Source organism: Sturnus vulgaris, chromosome 19, assembly GCF_052056855.1.
Source record: "Sturnus vulgaris isolate bStuVul1 chromosome 19, bStuVul1.hap1, whole genome shotgun sequence".
NCBI lineage: Eukaryota > Metazoa > Chordata > Aves > Passeriformes > Sturnidae > Sturnus > Sturnus vulgaris.
The window spans coordinates 3,646,479-3,668,848 of NC_142261.1; the positions used below are offsets into that span (position 1 = coordinate 3,646,479).

The window sequence follows — 22,370 nt, forward strand, 5'->3', positions numbered from 1 at the left end:
CGGTGACGTAGCAGGCGGCGCGGCGGCGGCGGCGGTAGCGCGCGGGGGGCTGCGAGGGGCGGCCGCTGCTTCTCGCGAGAGTTCGAGGTACGTTCTCGCGAGAGCGGGAGCTTTGCCCCTGCCTGGGCCGGCTTGGGAGGTGTGAGGGAGCTCGGGATCCCTGAGGGGGAGAGACCCTGGGATCTCTGAGGGGAGAGACACCCAGAATCATCAAGTCCAGCCCCTGACCCATCCCCACCTTGTCACAGAGCACCCAGTGCCACATCTGGGCCTTCCTTGGACACCTCCAGTGATGGAGTCTCCATACCTCCCCAGGCAGTTCCAATCCCTGACCACCCTTTCCATGAAGGAATTCTTCCTGATGTCCAACCTGAATCTCCCCTGGCACAGCTTGAGGCCGTGTCACCTTGTTGTGTCTCTTGTTCCCCAGGAGAAGAGCCCAACCCTCACATGGCTGCAGTCACTGATTTTGATCAGTAATTAGTGTGTGTCAGTGATGAGTGATCCCATTGTCCCCAGCACCTGAAGGGATGTGGACCCCGTGTAAAACCCCATTTGGGAGTCCCTGGTGTGGCTGGGACACTTCAGTGGCTGCCCAGGGTGGAGTCACCATCCCTGGAAGTTTTCAGAGCACGAGCAGAGGTGGCCCTTGGCCATAGGATTTGGTGGAGCCGGGGAGGTTGGACTTGATGATCTTGGAGATCTCCTCCAACATTAACAATTCCATGATTCTGTGTGCATAAATAAACATTTTCCCCTGTAATTCTAGAGCTGTGCTCCAGCCTCTCTCCTCGGTTGAGGTGTGAGTTTCCCTGGCCCCTCCCGTGGTTCCCAGCATGTACCTGAGGAGCGCTGCCCGTGCCCAGAACCTTCTGTGTGCTGGGATCCAGCGGCTCCTGCTGAGCCAGCAGCAATCCAGAGGGTTCTCTTACAAAGCTGTGATTTTTGAGGAGAGCGGGGTGCTGCTCCCAGCCCCTCACAGGACAGCTACAGGTGTGTATTCCCATTCCTGATCCCACAGAACCACAGAATGTCCTGAGCTGGGAGGGACCCCCAAGGATCATCATCCAGCTCCTGGCCCTGCACAGAGAACCCAGCAATCCTTACCCTCTTCCTTAGAGCATTATCCAAATTCTCCTGGAGCTCTGGCAGCCTCGGGCTGTGCACATTCCCTGGGGAGCCTGGGCAGTGCCCAGCACTGGGGGAAGAACCTTTCCCTGATATTTCAGCCTAACTGAGCCCTGGCACAGCTCCAGCCATTCTCTTGATCTGGTCCCTGGTCAGCAGAACTCCTGTTGTTCCTGTTCGTGGAGGAAGATAAATTTCGGGTGTCACTTTCAGCTGTCTCTGGTTCTGGTGAGAGACCCAAGAACTTGTTATGGTGGGGCCTGTTGTGCCATCAAAAGTCACAGAAGTAACAGTGACCACCCTGAACCCCTCAGTAACAAAACTGTCCTGTAGTGTCACCACCTGATACCACCCAAGGCTGGTACAGTTCTTCAGCAGCTTTAGGAATTCTCCACGCTGGAAACAGGGATGAGGTGGCTGCAGTTCCCAGAATGCCCAAACTCTTCCCTCTGTGCTGGGTCAATCACCCCAGTGCTGGGTCATTCTCACAGTGCTGGGCCATGTATGGACCTCGAAGGGATTCCAAGCTGATTTCCCAGCTCTGCTGATGCTCTTTCCTGGCTTCCCTCCTGTTGTCCGTGCAGAGTGGGAGGCCCGGAGCTGCATTCCAGCCGGCACCATCCAGCAAGCTGCACTGTCTGGAGGGGAGAACAGCCTCTCTCTGCAGTATTCCAGAGGAGAGCTGACAGCTGTGGAGTTCCTGCAGGAATTGGGACAGCAGTGCTTTGAGATTGTAAGCCAACTCCCCCCTGTTCTCCCTGTGCTTCCTGACTGCATGGAAACAGGTCCAGTGAGGAAAGAGGAGCTTAAAAAATAATTTCTTCGGTTGAAGGGTCTGGATTTTTCATCTAGGAAACACTGCTGTCAGAGCAGGGCAGACTTTCACCATTATCCTGCAGGGCAGGCAGATGAATTTGCCTTAATTTCCTACTGGAATAAAGTCATTTTTAAACATCTCAGTCTAAAATGCAGATTCCTTCCCTGCCTGCTGAGCTGTCAGTATCTGTCTCTAACCTGCCTTGATCCCATGGCAGGCACAGTCCCAGTGATTTCTCTTTCCCAAAATCAGCCCTTTATCTCTGCCATAGAATTAGGAATGTGAGAACATTTGTTTATTTGGGCAAAGCAATTTAGCTGAGAGATTCCCTGCCTGCCTTCTCCTGCCAGAGGAAGCAGGACAGCAAGAGAAGGCGATCAGGCAACCTTCCTACCCAACCACTCCTATTTTCACCCCATTTCTGGCCATTATCACTCTTGGGGTTTCTCTGTTTCTCAGGCAAATGCCCGTGTTCCAGTGCACTCCTTTCTCTGGGATTTAATCCGAGATGAGATGATAAAACAGCTCCCCATAATGGCAGAAGCAGCTCAGTGTATCCGGGCAGAAGGGCTTAAGACAGCTCTGCTGAGCCACAAGCTGTGCCTGGGGGATGCAGAGAGGTCCCTGCCCCTGGACCAACAGCACTTTGATGTGGTAAGTCTGGATGGATCCCAAATGGGGCTCTGTTCCTCCACCTGTGAAATCAGCAACTGAAATTCTTTAAGTGCAGGTAGCAGATGAGCAGCAGCAGTTTGGTTGATACCAGTGGAACAGCCTGGGAGAATATTTCCTGACACAATTCCTTGTAGGCACTTGGAGAGGGGCTGAGTGACATTTGCAAATCTACTGCAAAGTGCCCACACAACCACGAGTCTCTGTGTAACAAGCACAGGCAGCAATGGAGATAAAGGACTTGGGAGCTGGAACACCAGACTAGAAATAAATCTTATTATTCAGTGCCCTGCCTGCTTTAAAACACAAACAAAAAAGCTTTAAAAGAGTAAGGTCTCTTCAAAGAGTCCCTGCACCCCCTGTACTACAAAAACCCACTGCCCCAACATGCTGACCTGTGTGAGGTGAGCAGATGCTCCTTTCCCTGCACACTTCATCTTTGCAGAGATGACACAGATTAGCCATGAACCTCAAGGCTCCATTACCCACAGCCTCTCTGGTGCGTGCTGCTCCTGGAACAGAAGCAACAACCCTGCACAGCAATTAGTGGGGGAAAAATAATTAAATTTGGATTTCCATTAGTGTTGGCTTTATATCCATCCAATAGATTCGTTGCTGTTCCAGAGCAGGGGAATGGCTGCTTGGATTGTTCATGGTTGTGAGGGCAGTGGGAGTGTTCAGACATTGAGTCAATGCTTTTGTGATGCAGATTTTAGGTGGAGGGTTACAGTCAGCACAGCTGCTGTGAAGGTGGCTTTGGAATGGCTGGGTGCAGTGGTCAGGACACTGCTTTTCCAGAGCCTTTGGAAGGTGCTGCCATCCATGGCTTCCTTGGACAGCACTGCACAATTGGTCTGGGACACCCAGTGAGTCTCCCACATTGGGACATCTCATTGGATATCTTCCATCCAAGGACTGGCTGATCCTGTTTGGCTGATTGGAGCTGAGGAGCCATACAGTCCCTGGAACCCTGGAACTACCCAGCTCCACGTCCTTTATTTTCATGTCTCATATTAATTAGACCAGTGTCTTTCCCACCCTCCCATCTCCATTTCCAGCACTGCCCAGACGTTTGTGGTCACAGCAGGCTCATGTATAATCCATCTGTTGTTGCTGTAGATGGTTGAATCACACCAGGAAGGGATGCCCAGGCCAAGCCCTGGGATCTACAAGCTGTGCTTGGAGCGCCTGGGTGTCCAGCCCCAGGAATCCATCCTGCTGGACAGCAGCAGCCTGAACCTGGAGGCAGCAGCCCAGCTTGGCATGAAAACAGTGAAGGTACAAAGTGACACAGCCAGGGTGGGGTTTGGGGATGGATTTTAGGTCCAGAAGCTGTTTGGTTTGAACAGCTCAGGATTTTCAAATGACAGTGGCTGACTCTTGCCAAGCCTTTTGTTCCAGCCTGTGCTTGTCCCTGCAGGATGTGGTGGGGTTAAAGCAGGGATTACTGGCAAAGTCTGCTCTGGGCTGTTTCATTCATGGCTCCAAACCCCGTGTAACCTCAGGGAAGTCTGCTGGTCCCTATTGAAGAAAACAGCCCCATCCTGTTGAGACAACCACACCAGAAAATGAGCCCCAGTTAATGAATTCCCAGAAATTCTGAGGCCCTCATGGATGAGTCAGCTGGGGACTGACAGGTTACCCCCAGGCTATGGGGTCAGTGAGCACAGGGATTTTACTTTGGCGACCATTGGAGAAAGAACAAAAATGGGACTGGTGGGAAGAGTGACCTCCACTCCCCTGGACTGCACACAGAGAATTCCAGCTCTTATCCCAGCCCAAGCACACAGTGCCTGTGCCACCATCACATCTCTCCAGGGCAGAGTAAAGGGGAAAGTTCTGTGTTGGCAGGGAATGACCCATGAATTCCTGTGTGTCAGTGGATCAGTGCTGATGGATTCACAGATAAATGCATCCCAACCATGCAAGGCTTTCTCTTTCCCCAGAAATTTTGTGTTCTAGCTCTCACCCAGTGCTATTCTCTCCCTCCTGGTTTCAGGTGGATGATCCAGAAGCAGCACTCAAAGAGCTGGAAACCCATTTGGGATTTCCTTTGCAAGGGTTTGTTCCCTATACTCGTTCAGTGAGACCAGGCATGGAAATCCCAAAGGACCGTCTGCAAAAGTACCTTGAAGATGTTCTTGGTGCTCACCCAACAGGTATTGCAGTGGGTTTGGCTCTTCCATCAGAAAACCTGGATATTCTGGAGCTATTTGCTTTTTCCATATGACAAAAGGATTAAAAAATAATATTAAGGAAAGGCTCCTAATCTCCAGGCAAACAGCACAGCCCTTCCAGTTTCAGTGATCCATCACTTTCCTAGAAATAAGAAATAACATTTTAGGACTTCTTTATTTTGGGATGGGTTGAGCACAAGTTGCCAGAGATGCCAGGAATATTCCTGTCCTGTGAGCTACTGCCATGTTCCCCAGGAGTTTGGGACACAGAGTGAGATCTCAGCCCCAGGTGCAGGAAGGGGATGGAGAGCCTGGAGAAGTGCTGACCCTCTGCTCCCAACTCGCAGCCCCGCTGGAGTTAAGGCAGTTTGACCATGGAGAGTCCACCCGGAGCTATTCGGTGAAGTTTGGAGGTCGTTTGCTGGTGCTGAAGAAGGAGGAGGAGCCTCCCGATGGCCCCTCAGGCCCTTCTGTCCCAAGAGAATACAGGTGAGAGGGATCCTGAGCAGTTTGCTGAGCTGCTAGAGGAGCAGGACACGTGGGCAGGATAATTTATGACCTCCCTTTGTTTTCCAAAGTGTGGGATAGGTCTGAGGCTCGGGGCCATGGGAACATGTGGGTGTGCTCCTTTCACCTCCCCCCAGCCACATCATTTGGGTGTATTTTACACTGAGCACAGTGATATGGTGTGTCTGCCTCCAACACTGCAGTTCCAGGACTGATTCCCTTGCTCCTCTCTCCCTCCCTGGCAGGCTCCTGAAGGCTCTGGCTGAAGCTGGTGTTCCTGTGCCCCCTGTGCTTGCTCTCTGTGAGGACAGAAGGTAATCCTGTCCCTCAGCTTTCACTCTGTGCTTGACTGCAGCCAGATTCTCCCAGAGATGAGAAGGAACCAGAGCTCACAAAGTGCTCTGATCTAACGAACATTTGTGCAGTGTGGGGTTGGAGGAGCCCCTAGAAGTAAAAAAGACAGAATCACTTTTATTTGGCTTGGTTTAGGTGTAGCAATTAATCTCTTTGAAAAGCAGCTATAAAGCAATATTGCAGGGCTTCCTGCTGAGGCAGCATGCTCAGGTTTGTAATAAAGAAAGGATTTTTCCAACTGCCAGACCTCAGAGAGCAATGACAGCAGCAAATCTGTGACAGGACACCCTTCAGGACTGCAGCCTGCTCAGATCTCTGCTGGCTGCAGGAATCAATCTCTGCACTGCAGCTCGATGTGTGCCTGCTGCTCCTGGTGTTTGTGAGCAGCAGCTCACACCCTCTGCAGCGAGCAGGGCAGCAGCTGCAGCTGGAGCCTGGCTCCAAGCTCAGCTTCCTGGGGCTGGAGGGGCCAGGACTGAGCATGGCATGAGCTGTGTGCCACAGGCAGCCTGAGCTGGGCTCCAGTGAGCACCCAAGTGCTGCTGGGGCTGCTCTTCACCTGCCCATACAGGTGAGGCCTGGGGGGTAGTAGCAGGATTGACCTCAGCCCCACTGGTCCCAATTTGGTTTCCCAGCATCCTTGGCACTCCTTTCTACGTGCTGGAGCACCGTGCTGGCCACATCCACCGCGCCGTGTCCCTGCCCGCGGTGCCGCCGCGCCGGCGCAGGGCCTGGTACGGCGCCATGGCACAAATCCTCGCCAGGATCCACAGCCTGCAGCTCGGAGCAACCAAGCTGCAGGACCTCGGGGAGCAAGGTGAGAGGAGCTTCTGGATCCTTTCTTCTGCTGTGTATCAGCATTTCAAGGGATGGGCAGGATGGACCAAACTGGGGGCAGGTGGGAAAGTGAAGATGAGCAGTGCAGAGTCTGAATCTCCAGGTGTGGCAGGAGGGTGTGAAGAGCTCTTCAAATCCAGGTTTCCCATGAGTTCCCAAAGTTCTCCTACATCCCAGAGCTGGAGCTGGTGGAGAAGTTACATTTTTGTCCAGAATTGGATTACTTCCACCTGAATATTAAATCCAGTGCCCAGTTAAGACTATATGAGACCTCTGGAAATTGCAATTAAATTCTTGGAGCTTAAATCAGGGTTCTGGACTCAGATCTGCTTGGCTGTTTAACTTTTTCTGTGTCCCTTTTGAAACCTCTTTGTGCCTTTCCCTGGGAGCCTCCATTCCTCTATTCCAGGGAATTACATCCAGCAGCAGGTTGAGACCTGGACAAAGCAGTATCGAGCTGTGGAAACTCACGTTATCCCAGCCATGGAGAGGCTCATCCAGTGGCTGCCTCTGCATTTTCCTGAATCCCAGAAGACAACACTGGTGCATGGTGATTTCAGGTACTGCCCTAGAGCACAGGAAGGAAAAAAGGACTGGGTGTAAAATGGCCCACAAACTCCAAATGGTGGTGATTGGGCTGGGGTAGCAGCTTCAGAGCAGACCAAAAGTTGGGTTTTGGGTCAGGGTCAGCATCCCCAGGGAATGAGACTGAGTTTCTTCATCCAGCAGATGCAAATGCTGGTCTAACACTGGAGGATCATCAGCTCTTCCTGCAATACTCAGGAATCAGGCCTCATCTGAGGCTCTGACTCACTTGGTTTCATTCTCCAAAGCACAGTTTAGTCCATTATTAACCAGGGAGTTCAATATTGAGTAACCTCCATCCTCTGCTTGCAGAAATTAATCTTTCACTTTGTGCTGCCTTCCAACGGACTCGGCAATTTTTGAAGAGAGTGAAGAGCACTGAAAGCACCTCTGCTGCTGAGCACTGGGATTTTTCCCTCCTCTGGAGACTTTTCTGATCTCTTTTTCCCTCTGATACAGGATGGACCACCTGGTCTTTCATCCAGACAGGCCAGAAGTCCTTGCTGTGCTGGGCTGGAAGTTTGCCACTCTAGGAGATCCCATGTGTGATTTGGCGAATAACTGTATGAGCTTCTTCCTGCCAGCCCACTTTGGTGCTCGCAGAGGTACAGAGGGGGCACAGTCACCTTTGGCACACACAGAGGAACCAGAGTTCAGAACAGATCAGCTCCTGCCCAAACAGCTCAGCTGGCAGTGGGGCTCAGTGCAGCTGGAAAGGGCTCTGGGTTTGCATTATTTTCCCTCTCACTCCAGCTGGGAAGCTGGGCAACTCTTTTAGGTGGGAAAGTTGTGAAGCAGATCAGGAGTGGTTTGTGCCCTAAGTTAAAAAGAAAAGTACAGGATTAAACAGAGAGGTTCCATCATTTAGGAGGGATCTCTGTCAGTCACGGTTTCACCCTAACCAGGAGAACTGAAGGGCCTGGCTGTGCCACAAGGCTCACACCATCCCTAGGGAGCTCTGAGCTGCTCTGTCAGCTGACTCACTGTTATCTCTTCCCATCTTCCAGGCTTGAGGAAGTGTGACTTGGGGCACCTAGGAATTCCCACAGCAGAGGAGTATTCCCAGATGTACTGTGGCCTCATGGGAGTGGAGCACCCAGAGAACTGGAATTTCTACCTGGCCTTTGCCTTTTTCCGCCTGGCTGTGATGCTGCAGGGATGTCACCGTGGCTCCCTGGCAGGTGAGGAGCCCAGCCAGGCCAGCTGTGCCCTGCACAGGGCACAGCCATGGGCCCAGAGCTGCTCCCTGCTCCAGCACAGGCCTGTTCCTGCTTGCTGTTTGTGCTATGGTGTCTTTGCTTTCCTGGGAGAACTGAGCAGAGGCCAAAGTTGGGAGCCCGGATCTGTGTCCTACAGATGGAGCTCTCAGACCTTGCAGCTCAGCACCAGCCTTTGCCAAGGGACTCACAGGGAGGTGCTGAGAGCTCTCGGTGCTGTTTGTCTGCACGCATCAGGTGTGGCCTTGGAGCCTTTATCAGAATTAAATCTGATGTTACTTTCACATCCCTTAGAGAGGAATTTCCCCGAGTCCTGGGCTGGCCCAGAGGAGGGCAGTGATGCTGTTTGGGATGTGATTATGTAACACGGGCTCTTCCAAACAAGTGTCCTGTTCTCTTGTCCCCAGGGAGGCCAGCTGCAGGTGACAGCAGCCCCAAGGATGCAGAATTTGTGGCTGAGCTGGCTTGGGATTTTGCCATTAAGGAAGGATTCCGTGTGTTTGAGAACCTCCCCCCCACCAAGCTGCTCGCACGCCATTGCAGCACCTGGGCTGGGCAAAGGCCTTTCCTGGGCAGGAGTTACAGCACCTGGGCACGGCCTGGGGCAGCCCCTGTGCCCACAGCCCCCTGCTGGGAATGGCTCTGGGTCTTTGCTGCAAGATGGAAAACGTGGGCATCCAGTGGGGCTGTCCGGGATGCCATTCCAGAGGGACTCCAAGTCCTCTGCCAGAACTGCAGGTGAGACATCTGTGCTGAAGCTGCTTTGCTGTACCTGCCCCAGGGTGGGGATTGTGTCCTGGCTCTCCTGATCACATCAGGCATCTGACACTCCTGGAGTCCAGTGGCTTGGAGGAAAAGGGCTGGGTTCATATGGCTGTAACAGTGTTCATATCCTGGGAAACAGAGATTTTGGAAACTGGCACTCCCTTCCAAGAGGAGCAGATTAACACCAGCCCAGCTGTGGTTGCTCACCCAAGGTCCTGCCATCTGTGCTGATGGTGTGCCCAGAGCTTGGCTGGGTTTGGGCTTTTCAACACTTGCCAGTGCAGGATGAAATAGTTGTTTCTTACCTCTCCCTGTCCAGGGAAGCCTCACTCCTGCCTCCCTCTGGGAAAGGCTGAGTTAATTCCCTGCACTGTGTCCCTCTGGCGCTCCCTTGGGAGGTCTCTCACATGGAGCAGGGAGCTGCTTGCACCTCCCCAACTTCCATTCACAGTGTGAGTGGAAGCAAACAGCCCCACCCTTGGGCTGCTACCAAGATTATATTCTTAATTATTCTAGTGACATTATCAAATTCTAGTGGGTTACTTAACCTCCTTTCAGCCGCCAAAAAAATTATCCAGGTGCCCTTCCAAAGGGTTTCCTTGTGCTCTGGCAGAAACCAGCAAACACCACCATGTCAGGCACTTGGCAGCTGATCCACTGAGAAGGTGGAAAGAGCAGGGAAGCAGCAGCTGTGGGGAATTGGGAGGTGCTGAGATGAGCAGATCTCCTTGCCCTTCCTCGAAACGTTCATCTTTGCCAGGATTGCCACACTCTCGCTACTCCATGCCTTGGGCTTGGAGATGCTGCTCCTGGTGTGTGGCACCACAGAGTCCCCTCATCCCTGTCACCTCCACATCCATCCCACTGCTCCTTCCCTTGGCATCAACCCTGCACTGTCAGCCTTTGCTGTGGAAGTGTGTTGTGAAAGCCAGGGGAGGAGTTTTGCTGCCTGCAACAGCAAGATAATGCAGAGGGATTGTTACACAGCCAAAAACTCCCAGCCTGGAACTGCCACAGTGCTCCAGAGCTGGGCACGGCCAAGGGCAAGGGCAAGGCTGCCCTGTGCCAGCTGGCACTGCCAGAGGGAGGAGGTTCATCCCTGGGAGCTTGGCAGCCAGATGTCCTTGGCTGAAGCATTCCTGGCTGAGCAGGGCAGGATCTCAGCTGATCCTGCCTCATCCCACACCAGGAGCCAGCAGATTTCACACACTGATCCCAAAGGTTTGCCTGTCCCCACAGCTCTCTGGGGAGATCCTCTCCAGAGGAGCAGAGGGAAGCTCAGTTTCTCCTTCAGAGTCATGGCTGGCTGTCAGAGGGGCAGCACCAGGGGCACCAGGTATCTGATGTGTCTGATGTGTCCTGTTCCCCCAGGCAGAGAGTGCCAGGACTGAGGCAGTGGCGCTGATGGCTGCACGGGCCATGGCTCAGGGCACCCAGGTGAGCAGATTCCTGAGGCTCAAGCCTTCCCTGACCCAAAAAGAGCAACACTGGGACCCCTCCTTTCTGGGGCCTCCTTCACCCCACTGCAGTCTGGGGCCTGTGAGCATGAGGGGTGATGTGTCCTGTCTGCTGTGGGGTCCCCAGTGAAGGTGTTTCCCCAGCACTGGGTCTCCAGGGCATTTGGGAGGCTCTGGGACATTGCTGCCATCCTGCCCTGGTCCTGCAGCCCTCTGTGTGTGCCCACACGGGCTCTGGTCTCACTCCCACAGGTCCCTGGAGCAAAACATCTCCACAATGCAGATCCCAGCCCAGCACTTCCCTTGGACCTGAGCTCCACATCTGGCTGAGCGTCCCAAAGGGCTCACAGGACAGAAATCTCCAAACCAGAGCTGAGCCAGGAGCTGCAGCACTGGGAAACCTTGGATGGGGACCCAAACCAGCCACTCTGGCATGGGAGAGGCTGTGCTAAGGACAGCCTGTGAGCCTCTCAATTCCAGTGGTGTTTGGTGTTATCAGTGTTGTTTTTGCCTGGCTCAATAGAGGGCAAAGCCCATCCTGGGATCACGAGGCTGCAGGAAGTCAGAAGTTGGTTGGGAGTGACCTGGCTGGGGGTGCAAGGCTTGGTTTTGGGAATAAAGAGAATGGACCAGCGTGTCTCTCCTCCTTCTACACATCTCTTCTTCTTCAGCACAACCTCCAGCAACTTGCAGATGCTGGAAGAGTCTTTGGTGGTGGAAGGAACTGAAACCAGTTCTTGAGGTCTCTGGATTCAGGGCAGACTCCAGAGCTGAGACAGTGCCTGCCCTGTGGAACTGGGAGAAACTGGGAGGACTCCATGGTCCCATGAGTGTGGTGGGGACTCTTTGGGGACCATGGAGGATGCAGACTGGATCAATGGGAGCTTTCAGTGCTTTACAGGGGCCAGAGCAAGGGGAGAACTGTGGGAACAACCATGGTAACTTTATGAGCATGAGCAATTTATATGTTGTGTTAATTAAGTATTAAAGTAATGGTTCTTTGGATTCTCCTGCTCCTCCAGCGTGGGTGCAGCCTCACAGCCCATGTGCTTGGGGTGGCCACCACCTCCCAGCCCTGCAAAGAGCCCTGGGGGCCGTGCTGGCTCTCAGCACAAGGACCACGAGCCTGTAGGGAAGCGAGTAACCTGAGCCTTGGATTCTCCCAAGCTCTAGGGTGAAATTCCACCTCAACCTCAGGCATTTGGCTCTGCTGTGGAAGGAGGAGGGAGCTGAGCTTGTATCTGCCCAGATATTTGGGATGGTTTCCCGGCAGGCACCCGACTCCTGCACCTCCCACTCCTTCAGGCAGGCTCAGGGGGCTGAGAGCCGCGTCTGCCCTGAAGGATTTTAGTGGATCTGCCTCCAAACTCCACGGGAGGGAAGGGGCTGCCCGAGAGAACCAAAAGCTTTATTTAACACAGGACTAAGTACTCAATGTCATGCCTTGATCAGCAGAAAACACAGACAGGACACTCATGAGGGCTTAGCCCCGAGCTGGAGCTCAGCTCTGTGATGTGCCCTGGGGATACCTTGAGCCGCTCCCTCTGGGACACGCGGGCACATCTGTGCAGGTAGAACAGGTGTGATTTAACACGCGCAGGGCTGTGACAGGAGGGATTACACGTCGGAACAAGAGGTCCTTGCGAGTGCCACTTTCTAAAGGGCTGCCCAGGAGCCGCTGTCCGGGAATCCGTCACCCTTCAAGGGATACGGGGGACAAGGATGAGGGAGGCTGAGATCCAGCACAAGAGGATTTCTTTTCAGCTGATCCGGGAAACACACGGCCTAATCTGTGTCCTGCTGGATAACCTCGTGCGGGCGTTTTGCCTTCTCTGGGCTGTGCTGTTCCTCCCTGCACGACGGGGCTGATACTCCCCTCTGCTGAGAGAAATGCCTGGGAAGTGCAAATGCAGGAACCTCCAGCAAGACTTTCAGCGACCGGAGTCGTCCAGGACAGTGGGTGAAACTAGTCCTGAACTCACATATTGTAATTTTTTTCTGTCCCCTTTAATAAACCAGAGCCATCCCTGTCACTCTTGACAGACTCCTCACTGAGTCTCTTACACGGGGTAATACCACAGGTCTTTTTTTAAGAGGTTAAAAACCTCTTTGTATTTTTGGTCTGTGGCTTCCTTAGTGATAGTGATGATAACCCGAGCACACCTCTGTTCCCTGCATGTGAATCTGCACTTGGATACGTTAAAGTTGCACAAGGCATCTAAAACAAACCAGAAAAAAAGCACTTTAGCCATTGTTGGAAGCGATTTCACAAAGCCTCTCATTCGCATTCACCGAGAAACTCCCTGTTGCGAAAGCACTTCCCTGGCTTTGTTCCACTGCCCCTACACACCGGAGGGTTTTTTTGGGTCCCTGGGTGGATGGTAATGGTGGCACATCCGTGGAACCGAGAGTCCAGGTCCCCAAACTCTCCCTCAAAAGTAACTTCCCGCAAAAGTAACCAGTTCAGCGGAGATATTGTTTTTTTTTTTTTTTCCTTCTTCTTTTTTCCTAGTTGCTGCCTGCAATTAGGCACAAAGTTCCCTAAGCATGGACCAGGAGACGGCAGAGACGGGACAGGGACAGGGACAGTCAGCGCCCGTGCTGGACACGGATGAGGCACCAAACCAAGTCTGATTTGAACTGAACTGAGCTGAACCGCCCTGAACGGTGCTGAGCTGTGCCGAGCCGAAGCTGATCCCAACGGGACCAAGCTGAGCCGAGCCAAGCCGAGCCGTGCTGTTCGAACCGAGCTGGATCGAGCCTATTCCATACAAACCACGGACACCGATCTGGTTCTACCCGTGCCGTGCTGTTGGGAGCAGCACCGAGCCGAGGTGGGCGGTACCGAACGGGGCCGGGCCGGGCTGGGCCGGGCCGGGGGGGCGGAGCGGGGCTGTCCCGAGCTGCTGGGCCCGGCCCAGCTGAGCCCGGCCCGGCCCAACTGAGCTCAGCATGCTGCGGGCGGTGTTGCGCGGCTCCCGGCTCTGCCCGGCCCTGCTCCGGGCTCCCTTCTCGGCCGCCGCCGCCTCCCCCATCCCGGCGCCCAACCCGCGCCCCGACATCGCCTATAACAAGGTAGGGCCGCGCTGGGAGCCCGGGGCAGCGGGGCTGGGCCGGGGGGTTCGGGGCTCCCGTGTCCGCCCATCGAGCCCGGCGTGACGCTGAGCCCGGAGCAGCCGGGATTGGGGCCCAAAGCCTTGGAAAAGAGCAGCTCTGGGTGCAGGGCGTGTGTCCCATGGCCACCGGGCTCTGTCGCCTTCCCCTCGGGGGGTTCTGCAACCCCGCATCGCTGCGAGCAATCTAAGGAAAAAGCTCTGGGAAAGGGCACGGGAGGGAGGGTAAGGCTTGGCTGGTTATCTGCAGAGACCGGACCCTTGTTCCAGGAAAACGCTGTGGGATCACCTGTGCGAGGTGCTGCTGGAAGGCAGAGTTCCAAGGTACCCGGCCACTCCTTCCCCGGTGGCCGTGCCCAGGCTCTCGGTGCTTCTCTGAGCGTTCAGCAAGTTCTTGGCGAGCACCACGATCTTTGCACTCCCGTTCCCTTGCTACGGACAAAAAAAAATAAAAAATTACCCTTAGAAAGATTTGGTAAAAAGCTGCCTTTTGCACCTGGTTCTGGTGCATGGGGAGCCTAAAATTGGTTAATCTGGGAAATAATAGAATCATTTAGATTGGAAAAGACCCTTAAGACTCATAAGACCATAAGAAATGCTGTAAAAGCTCTGGTGCTCTGGACAAAATCAATTCACTGTATTGTCTTTGCCTGAAGCATTTTCCCACACTTCAGTCTCCTGAGCTTCCCAGTGTCCCTGCACAGCTCCAGCCAGGCTTCCAGCTTGTGCAAGGACCTACCAAGATGGGAACCTTTTCCAATTCACGTGCTGTTTGCTTAGCTGTGAATTCTTTTATTCACTTGAGGCTGTGTTGTGTGCTTTTAGGCTAAACTGTCTCCTTATTGCTGTAGGTTTGGAGCCCACACAAGTCAAGTTAAGCCTTTTTAATTAACCAGGCTCCTCAGATGTCATCAAAGAACCAAAGCTCCCCCTGATTCCCCTGGGATCTGGCTCAAAGGCTCAGCCCTGCTTGTTTTTTATTTTGCAGATTTTCATAAATAACGAATGGCACGATGCAGTCAGCAAGAAAACCTTCCCTACCATCAACCCAGCCACAGGAGAAGTCATCTGCCAGGTGGCTGAGGGCGATAAGGTAAATGTTTTTGGATGAGATGGGTTTGTTCTCCATGGGAGCAGATCCAGAGGGAGACACCCCATGTCTCACCTGGGCAGCTCTGTGTTTGCAGCAGTGTGTGATCTGTGCAAACACCAAGTGTCCTTCCTCGAATACTGCTTTAAAAAAAAATAAATGCTGGGGAATAAAATAATGTAATCATCACCTACCTTATGCAAGGCCCTCCTGGGAGTCTGTGGCAGAGCTGAGGTGGTGTTTCCCAGCAATTTTGGGTTTTTCCTACAGTCTGGAAACTTGTCTGTGTTCCCCAGGGGAGGAGTGAGTGAGGGAAACCCTTTGTTGTTGCTTCTCTGTGGCAGCCTGGCTTGTCATGGCGAGACCATTGCAGCAAGCCAGGACAGAGAACCAAGTAGGAGCCAGCAAATGCCCTGACAGGACAAAGTCATGGATCAGAGACAGCTGGTCAAGGAAAAAACTCCTTTAGACTGGATTCTGAAAAAGTGCCAAAAGTAGACTTCCAGCACTTCTTCCATGCCTCATTCTAGGATGCAAATATTAACCCAGCAGGTGACATTGCAGAAATAACCTGATGATATTTGCAGTCTGTGTAGCTGAAACAACAGAGGGTGAGCACAGGCAGAGGCTGTGGCTGCACAGCTGTTGCACTCATCTGCTCCACTGCCATTCCTGCCCTTTGCTCCTCAGGGATGCAGCCTGCGTGGGAAAGCTGTGTCCCCACAGTGTTTGTGCTGAGCTTGGTGCTCATGGGGAAAGTGGCCCAGGGCTGTACCCATGTGCTCCCCTGGGATTGAGGAGTGCCAAGGCTGCAGGTTCTTCCCCCAAAAGCCTGGCAGGAGCAGCCTCTTGGGCTGTCTGGCTGCAGGCTGTTTTCTCCTGGAGAGCAGGGAGAGCTTTTGCTGTTTGCAGAGAGGCAGTGGGGGCTGTTTGCTCCTTTCTCACCCCGTGCCTGGGCTCCCCCGCAGGCAGACGTGGACAAGGCAGTGAATGCAGCCAAGGCAGCGTTCCAGCTGGGCTCTCCCTGGAGGAGGATGGATGCATCTCACCGGGGGAAGCTGCTGAACCGACTGGCTGACCTGATCGAGAGGGACCGCGCCTACCTGGCCGTGAGTGCAGGGACTGGGAATCACGGGGGGCTGTGTCCACTGGGTGGGCTGGGGGCTTCAACACCAGCTGGGAACAGACCCACAAGCGATGGGGAAGCACTTTTGGGAAGCTGAGAGCAAAAGGCCAACGTGCAGGACAGATTCAGGCTGCAAACTGAGAACTGACTCAAGGCTGTACATGTGACTTCCCCCCAGCTCTTCAGGAAACCTCTCTGTCTCTTGCAGGCCCTGGAAACTCTGGATAATGGCAAACCCTACGCCATCTCCTACCTGGTGGACTTGGACATGGTGGTCAAATGTCTCAGGTGGGTTTGGAGGCCACAGCTGGCCCATGGCACTGAATCTCTGCAGGTTCAGCTACCTCCAAATTCAAGTGCTGTGGGATCTGGATCTGACTGATGTTTCATACCAGACACTTTGAGTTTACTTTTTGCTGTAATTCCTTTGACTTCCCAAAGTCAAACAAATGGTGGTGATCTGTTACAGCATAGAAATTGCAATGGGAGACACAAATATTTCTATTTACTGTCCATCCTTTAAATCACCTGCTTGGGAAATACCAGCACTGAGCTGAAGTGACTGAAAAAGAGGAAGCCTCTCTTATTTTCTGTTGGCAGCACACTCGTTATTTTAATTCCAGTGACCAAATTGTTATTGTTTCCAGATACTTTGCAGGCTGGTCGGATAAATTCCATGGCAAAACCATCCCGTTAGATGGAGACTTCTTCTGCTACACACGCCATGAGCCCGTGGGAGTCTGTGGACAAATCATCCCGGTGAGTAAAATGTAACAGCAGTTTCTGCAGCCATGCAAGAATTCAGTGTTGCACTCTAAGTTCCCCTCTGTTGCAAACCACTGCTTCCTCCTAGGGGTAAACAAAGCTGGGCTTTGTATCAGCTGGGAGGGCTCTTACTTCCCTGGGGGAGTGCAGAAAGGCCTGTTGATTTCTCTGAGTGAGGTTTAGTTTGTATCTGCTGTTTAAAAAAAAAAAAGGGAGCTTTAAGCCCATTTATAGGAATTACCTGACTTGGAACCATAATTAAGTTTAAACTACTACCTAGAATTAACCCAAAAACTTTGTGTGGTAAGAAAAAAATCCAAGACTCTTACCTAAATGCTGATTTGAGTGGAGCTCACTGGTTAAGCAGAAACTTTCAAGTTCACACCAGCAAATCCCTCCTTGTTTTTCAGTGGAACTTCCCGCTGTTGATGCAAGCATGGAAATTGGGCCCTGCTTTGGCCACTGGGAATGTGGTTGTGATGAAAGTGGCAGAGCAAACCCCCCTGAGTGCTCTCTACGTGGCCAGTCTGATCAAAGAGGTGAGGACAAGGCCGGGATTCCATCACTGCTGGAGACAGGAGCAGAGGGGGCTGGGTTGTCCTGGGTCTCTCTTGTTCATATAAATGTGTGTGCAGATGATGCAAGTCTTGATTAGGCAAGGACTCTTTGAGATTTAGATAATGAACTTCAGGGTGATTAGAAAGAGAACATATATCTGTATTTATATGTGTATATACACCTTCAAATTGTGCTTGGGATGTGGGGTGGGAAGAGGAATTGTCCTGGTTATTGCAAACAGCATTAAAATAAAGCAATGGGAAATCAAAGGAAAAATCAAAGGGAAAATCAAAGGAGTAAAGGCTGTTGCTGGTGGGAGGCCTCCTGAGTGTCAAAAAGAGAGAAGGGGAGTGAAAGCCTTGGTTTGGAAAAGGAATAATGTTGCTGTGTGCTGCTGGGAATTGCCAGGCTGGATTTCCCCCGGGCGTGGTGAACATCATCCCTGGCTATGGGCCCACGGCAGGAGCTGCCATCTCCTCCCACATGGACATTGACAAAGTGGCCTTCACTGGCTCCACCGAGGTAAGGGAGCACTCCAGCCCTTGGGACCAGGGGATATCTCATAGCTGGATAAAATCTGGAGGTGCTTTGCCTTCTACACCTCATTGAAAACTGATCCCAGGGTGGGAGATTTGCATTACATAAGACTCTGTTGTTCTGATTTGATTCTGTAGGATATTTCCTATTGTTTCCCCTGAGCTGCTTCTTACTGGAGGTGAAACTCTGGGCAGCCTTAAAGCCCTGCCAATGAGGGGATTAACATCAAATGCTGACTGAGATGTAAACCCAGGGCTCTCTTGCTGATGTGGGAGTTAATTCCATACTTGCTCTGCTCTCCCTGCAGGTTGGACACCTGATCCAAAAGGCTGCAGCAGAGAGTAACCTCAAGAGGGTGACCCTGGAGCTTGGAGGGAAGAGCCCAAATATCATCATGTCTGATGCAGACAGTGAGTAGCTGCTGGGCAATGTTTCATCTGTGCCTTTTACCTTGGCTTCTTCCAAGCAGAGCTGGAGGGGAAAGGAAAAGGAAGGAAATTTCTCCTGTGTGAGGCTCTAGCACTGACACCACCACTCTGTCCTTACTGCTGTAGCTGTTGTATTTGTTTATCAGCATTTCTCCACTCCCACTTTTTTCCTGGTGCTTAGTTCAGTTATCAACAAAAAATAATTGTTTCAGTGTCTTCCTCCAGTCCTTGCTCCAGTTTGTTTTCATTTCTCTTTTCTCCTATGAAGTCCTGCTTCTCTCATTCCTTGCATATAAACTCAATTTTGGCCTTGATGAGCCAACACATACTTTTATATGGCAGTTAAGTAAGGAAGAAAATTCATCTTTAATACCTGATAATTTCCAGTGAGAACTGTAACCTGCCTCAGGTTAGATATTTTTCTCTAGTCTGGGGTGCTTTAATAAAGAATTAAGTCTGTAACTCCTGCCCTACCAACCCCTGGCAAATGCTGTCAACTGAAAGGACTTTGTATCCCCAGCAATCTCTGTGATAATTGTCCTTTAAAAAGAAGTCACAGGCTCTGGTTGGGTTTATTTGCTTATTTGTTTTGTGTCTCTCTCCCTAGTGGACTGGGCTGTGGATCAAGCCCACTTTGCCCTGTTCTTCAACCAAGGGCAGTGCTGCTGTGCTGGGTCCAGAACCTACGTGCAGGAGGATGTTTACAATGAGTTTGTGGAGAGGAGTGTGGAGAAGGCCAAGGCCAGGGTGGTTGGGAACCCCTTCGACTTCAAAACTGAGCAGGGGCCTCAGGTAAGAGCAGGAAATGCCCTGAGCTGTTATCTCATGAAATAGTCCCAACCTTGAATCTTTGTGTAAATCAGAATGGGAGTATCCTTGCCTCTATTGATGAACCTAATTTGAACTGGTGCAGGAGGGAGGAGCTAATTAACCATTCAGATGATTCCAAAATGATCGTTTCCCTTTGGAGATTGCTTGGCAGGCTGTTGAAACAAGGAATTGCTGCAGCACAGCGGGTGGGAGTGGAACCTTTTCTGCAGGTGGAGCTGATGTGTGTCCCCTCCTGGCCCTTAGGTGGATGAGGAGCAGTTCAAGAAGATCCTGGGCTACATCAGCACAGGGCAGAGGGAGGGAGCCAAGCTGCTGTGTGGTGGCAACCCCGCTGCAGACAGGGGCTACTTCATCCAGCCCACCGTGTTTGGGGACGTGCAGGACAACATGACCATTGCCAGGGAGGAGGTGAGTCCTGCAGCACCTCCTGGTTGGCCCCTTCCCACCTCGTGGCTGTTTTAGGTTGCAGTGTGAGATGTAAATAAAAGTATTTATTCTGTTATTGTCTGGTAAAACTAGGTGGAGCAGTGGTTTTTATTTTTTATTTTATTTTAAAAATTTTTTAGGGGGATATCTTTTGTTAATGAGCTATTGAGTTTTATTGCATGATTGATAAAATTGCATAATTTCATTTGATGTTTTATTTAGGGGAGGAGCTAAGCATTCTTACTTAGATCTAATTTGAGATTTAAAATACTATAAGCTTTATATTCTTTATTTATAATACTAAAGCTTTTTTTATTAGATTTCTAGAGGAAGACTAAATTTATCTATATTACTACTAAACTTTTAGAAAAAACCGACATCTTTTTATAAGATTACTGCTTTAACAGAATTACATCTGTCACTTCAGGAGGACTGCAACTACCATTTAATGAGACTGCTACCAACACTGACTGACAGGGTGTCAGGTTATATTCTGACTCTGTCAGGGTTTTTGTACTGCTGCATTTTATTTAAATTTTTCTATTAAGTTATAGAGGAGTTTTTTTATTTATACATACAAGTAAAAAACTGTTATTCCTATCCTCATATCTTTGCCTAAAAGCCCCTAATTTCAAAATTATAATAATTCAGGAAAAAAAAATATTACATTTTCCATTCCAAAAAAATCTCCTGCCTTTCTTAGCAAACACTAAGACAAAAGTGTTGTTTCAAACCAAGACAGTGGCATTTTTCCCTCCTCTTGCTGCAAACCCCCAGGTTTACAAGCACTGGCTGTTCATGAGCTGGGAAACTCGAGGTTTCTCAGTGTGACATTTACACCCTGGGCCCTGTGTCACTGAATTTCACATCCTGTGGGACACACACAGAGCTCACCCTGGGATCCATTCACACAGATTTTTCCCTTGCTCTGCTTGGATTTTGCAGATCTTTGGGCCGGTGATGCAGATCCTGAAATTCAAAACCATCGAGGAGGTCATTGAGAGAGCCAACGACTCCAAATACGGCCTGGCAGCCGCCGTGTTCACCAAGGACCTGGACAAAGCCAACTTTGTGTCACAGAGCCTGAGGGCAGGGACAGTCTGGTGAGCCTGCACTGCCCCCCACAACTGCTGGGAGCCTCCCTGGCTGCTGCCATGGCTCACTGGGATTGTTCTTGGATAGCCCAGCTCTCCTGTGGGTTTAATGTTATGTGGATTTTGCTCAGTGTAATGGTAAAGTTTAGGTGTGGTTTTTTGTATTTATTTATTTGTTTAGGCTGAAGCATCTCTCCTATGAGAGTGGTTATCTGGGAGTGTTCAGCCTGGAAAAGGCTCCAAGGAGACTTTAAAGCCCCTTCCAGTGCCTAAAAGGGCTCCAAGAGAGCTGGAGAGGGACTGGGGACAAGGCATGGAGGGACAGGACACAGGGAATGGCTTCCCACTGCCAGAGGGCAGGGCTGGATGGGATACTGGGAAGGAATTCCTGGCTGTGAGGGTGGGGAGGCCCTGGCACAGGGTGCCCAGAGAAGCTGTGGCTGCCCCTGGATCCCTGGAAGTCACAGCAAACTGGACACTTGGCCCTGGGATAAAGAGAGATGTGGGTGAATTCCATTCTGTGTCCTACCTGATAAATTCCAGTGTTGACTCATCCTGTTGGCTGAGGGAATGGCCAAATCCAGGAATCCTGCCCAGAAATTGTGCCCAGAACATCTCAGGTATCCCAGACTGCCAGAGGACTCTTCCCTGAGCTCCAGGTGTTTCATCCTCGCTTTCTTCCCATTCCAGGATAAACTGCTACGATGTGTTTGGTGCCCAGGCTCCCTTTGGTGGCTACAAAGCCTCTGGGAACGGGCGGGAGCTGGGAGAGTACGGCCTGGAGGCTTATGTGGAGGTGAAAAATGTGAGTAGCCCTGGGTCCAAGGCCTTCCCAGCCCTCTGGGGGTGCTCCAAATCGTCTTTGTGTCATGGGCATGGGCTGGGCTGAGAGTTAAAACCAAACTGGGGCAAAACTGTGCCCCAAACCTTGAGCTCCTCACTCTCCTTGAGCTTTCCCAGTCTCCAAACCTGTCCCTGACTGGGATACACTGGGTTTTCTCCTGCTTCTCACCAGTACATACCCCTGAAAACCCTCCAGAAAAATAAAACAACAAACCAACTTGCAACTTTTTTTTTTCCCTAGGTGACAATCAAAATTCCACAGAAAAACTCCTAAACTACAGCAACCTTCTCCACGAATTTGAAAAGAATTATACAACTTCATGATACGCAAAGGAAAGCTCAACACACAACATTTAGTATGCAAAAATATGTAACTCTGCATTAAGAGGTATTTTTTAGGTGTTTAAAGGAGCTTTTGTTAAAAAAAAGAAACAAACCTACTTGGCTTTATCTTTTTAAAATACCAAATACAGCTGGCTGAGCATTAACAAGGTGGATGCTTACTTTGGGTACATTATAGGTATTATACAGGTGCAATCACCCAGTGGAGAGGGGTGTGATCTTTACATCTCTATCTGATAAACTTATTTTTCCCAAGAAATCATTTAAATGCTTGTTTAGTCTAGGAGGATTTATACAATAGAAAATAATTGTGTGTTGGCTTACAGAATTAAGTCTATATCCCTTGTCCTATAAACTATGTTTCTCTTCTGTGAGCAAGGTGAACTTAGTTCAGTGAGTACCCGGGCCAGGGAGCAGTGTGAAATCCATGAGGAAAAAGTGTTTTGTTCCGTCCTGCTCATTGTAGCCACTCCAAATAAACATTTCTTGTCTCAGTGCAGTCAACCCTACTGTTGGAGGAGGTTTGTGCCAGTGAGCCCAAGCGCACACAAATTCCTGCATCCATTATATTTAAGGATTTAACCTCACTTTGTGCCGTGCCTTCTGTGATGTTATATGGAAAACTACAGCTAGGACCTCGCCCCAGCGCGGTTGGAAGTGTGAGGGGATCCTGGGAGACACGGCCATGGTGTGGTTATTGG

The 22,370-nt window shown here is 51.2% G+C and overlaps 2 protein-coding genes across 2 annotated transcripts; both read left to right on the plus strand.

Moving 5' to 3' along the window:
* The first annotated feature begins 8 nt into the window (after positions 1-8).
* ACAD10 (acyl-CoA dehydrogenase family member 10) lies at positions 9-11,521 on the plus strand. Its single transcript, XM_014874898.2, is given in 16 exon segments — positions 9-87; positions 772-993; positions 1,713-1,861; positions 2,405-2,599; positions 3,737-3,895; positions 4,617-4,776; positions 5,142-5,283; positions 5,547-5,615; positions 6,291-6,472; positions 6,902-7,052; positions 7,537-7,682; positions 8,085-8,258; positions 8,702-8,920; positions 8,923-9,032; positions 10,431-10,496; positions 10,769-11,521. Coding segments are annotated over 15 exon segments (2,157 nt in total). The 5' UTR covers positions 9-87; positions 772-836; the 3' UTR covers positions 10,847-11,521.
* Positions 11,522-13,382: 1,861 nt separating this feature from the next.
* Positions 13,383-22,173, plus strand: ALDH2 (aldehyde dehydrogenase 2 family member). The gene is made up of 13 exons (XM_014874901.2): positions 13,383-13,591; positions 14,618-14,722; positions 15,688-15,828; positions 16,054-16,133; positions 16,493-16,604; positions 17,021-17,149; positions 17,577-17,690; positions 18,013-18,115; positions 18,741-18,925; positions 19,208-19,372; positions 20,336-20,493; positions 21,175-21,289; positions 21,569-22,173. Exons 1-13 carry the CDS (start codon positions 13,469-13,471, stop codon positions 21,599-21,601), a joined length of 1,563 nt encoding a protein of 520 aa, XP_014730387.1. The 5' UTR covers positions 13,383-13,468; the 3' UTR covers positions 21,602-22,173.
* Positions 22,174-22,370: the final 197 nt, after the last annotated feature.

What these genes read in the sequence shown, in the direction of transcription:
- ALDH2 (XM_014874901.2), top strand. Translation starts at nt 13,469, where the DNA reads ATGCTGCGGGCGGTGTTGCGCGGCTCCCGGCTCTGCCCGGCCCTGCTC. An exon ending in AAACTGAGCAGGGGCCTCAG is followed by an intron (nt 18,926 to 19,207) that starts GTAAGAGCAGGA and finishes CCTGGCCCTTAG; the next exon opens with GTGGATGAGGAGCAGTTCAA. An exon ending in CTGAGGGCAGGGACAGTCTG is followed by an intron (nt 20,494 to 21,174) that starts GTGAGCCTGCAC and finishes TTCCCATTCCAG; the next exon opens with GATAAACTGCTACGATGTGT.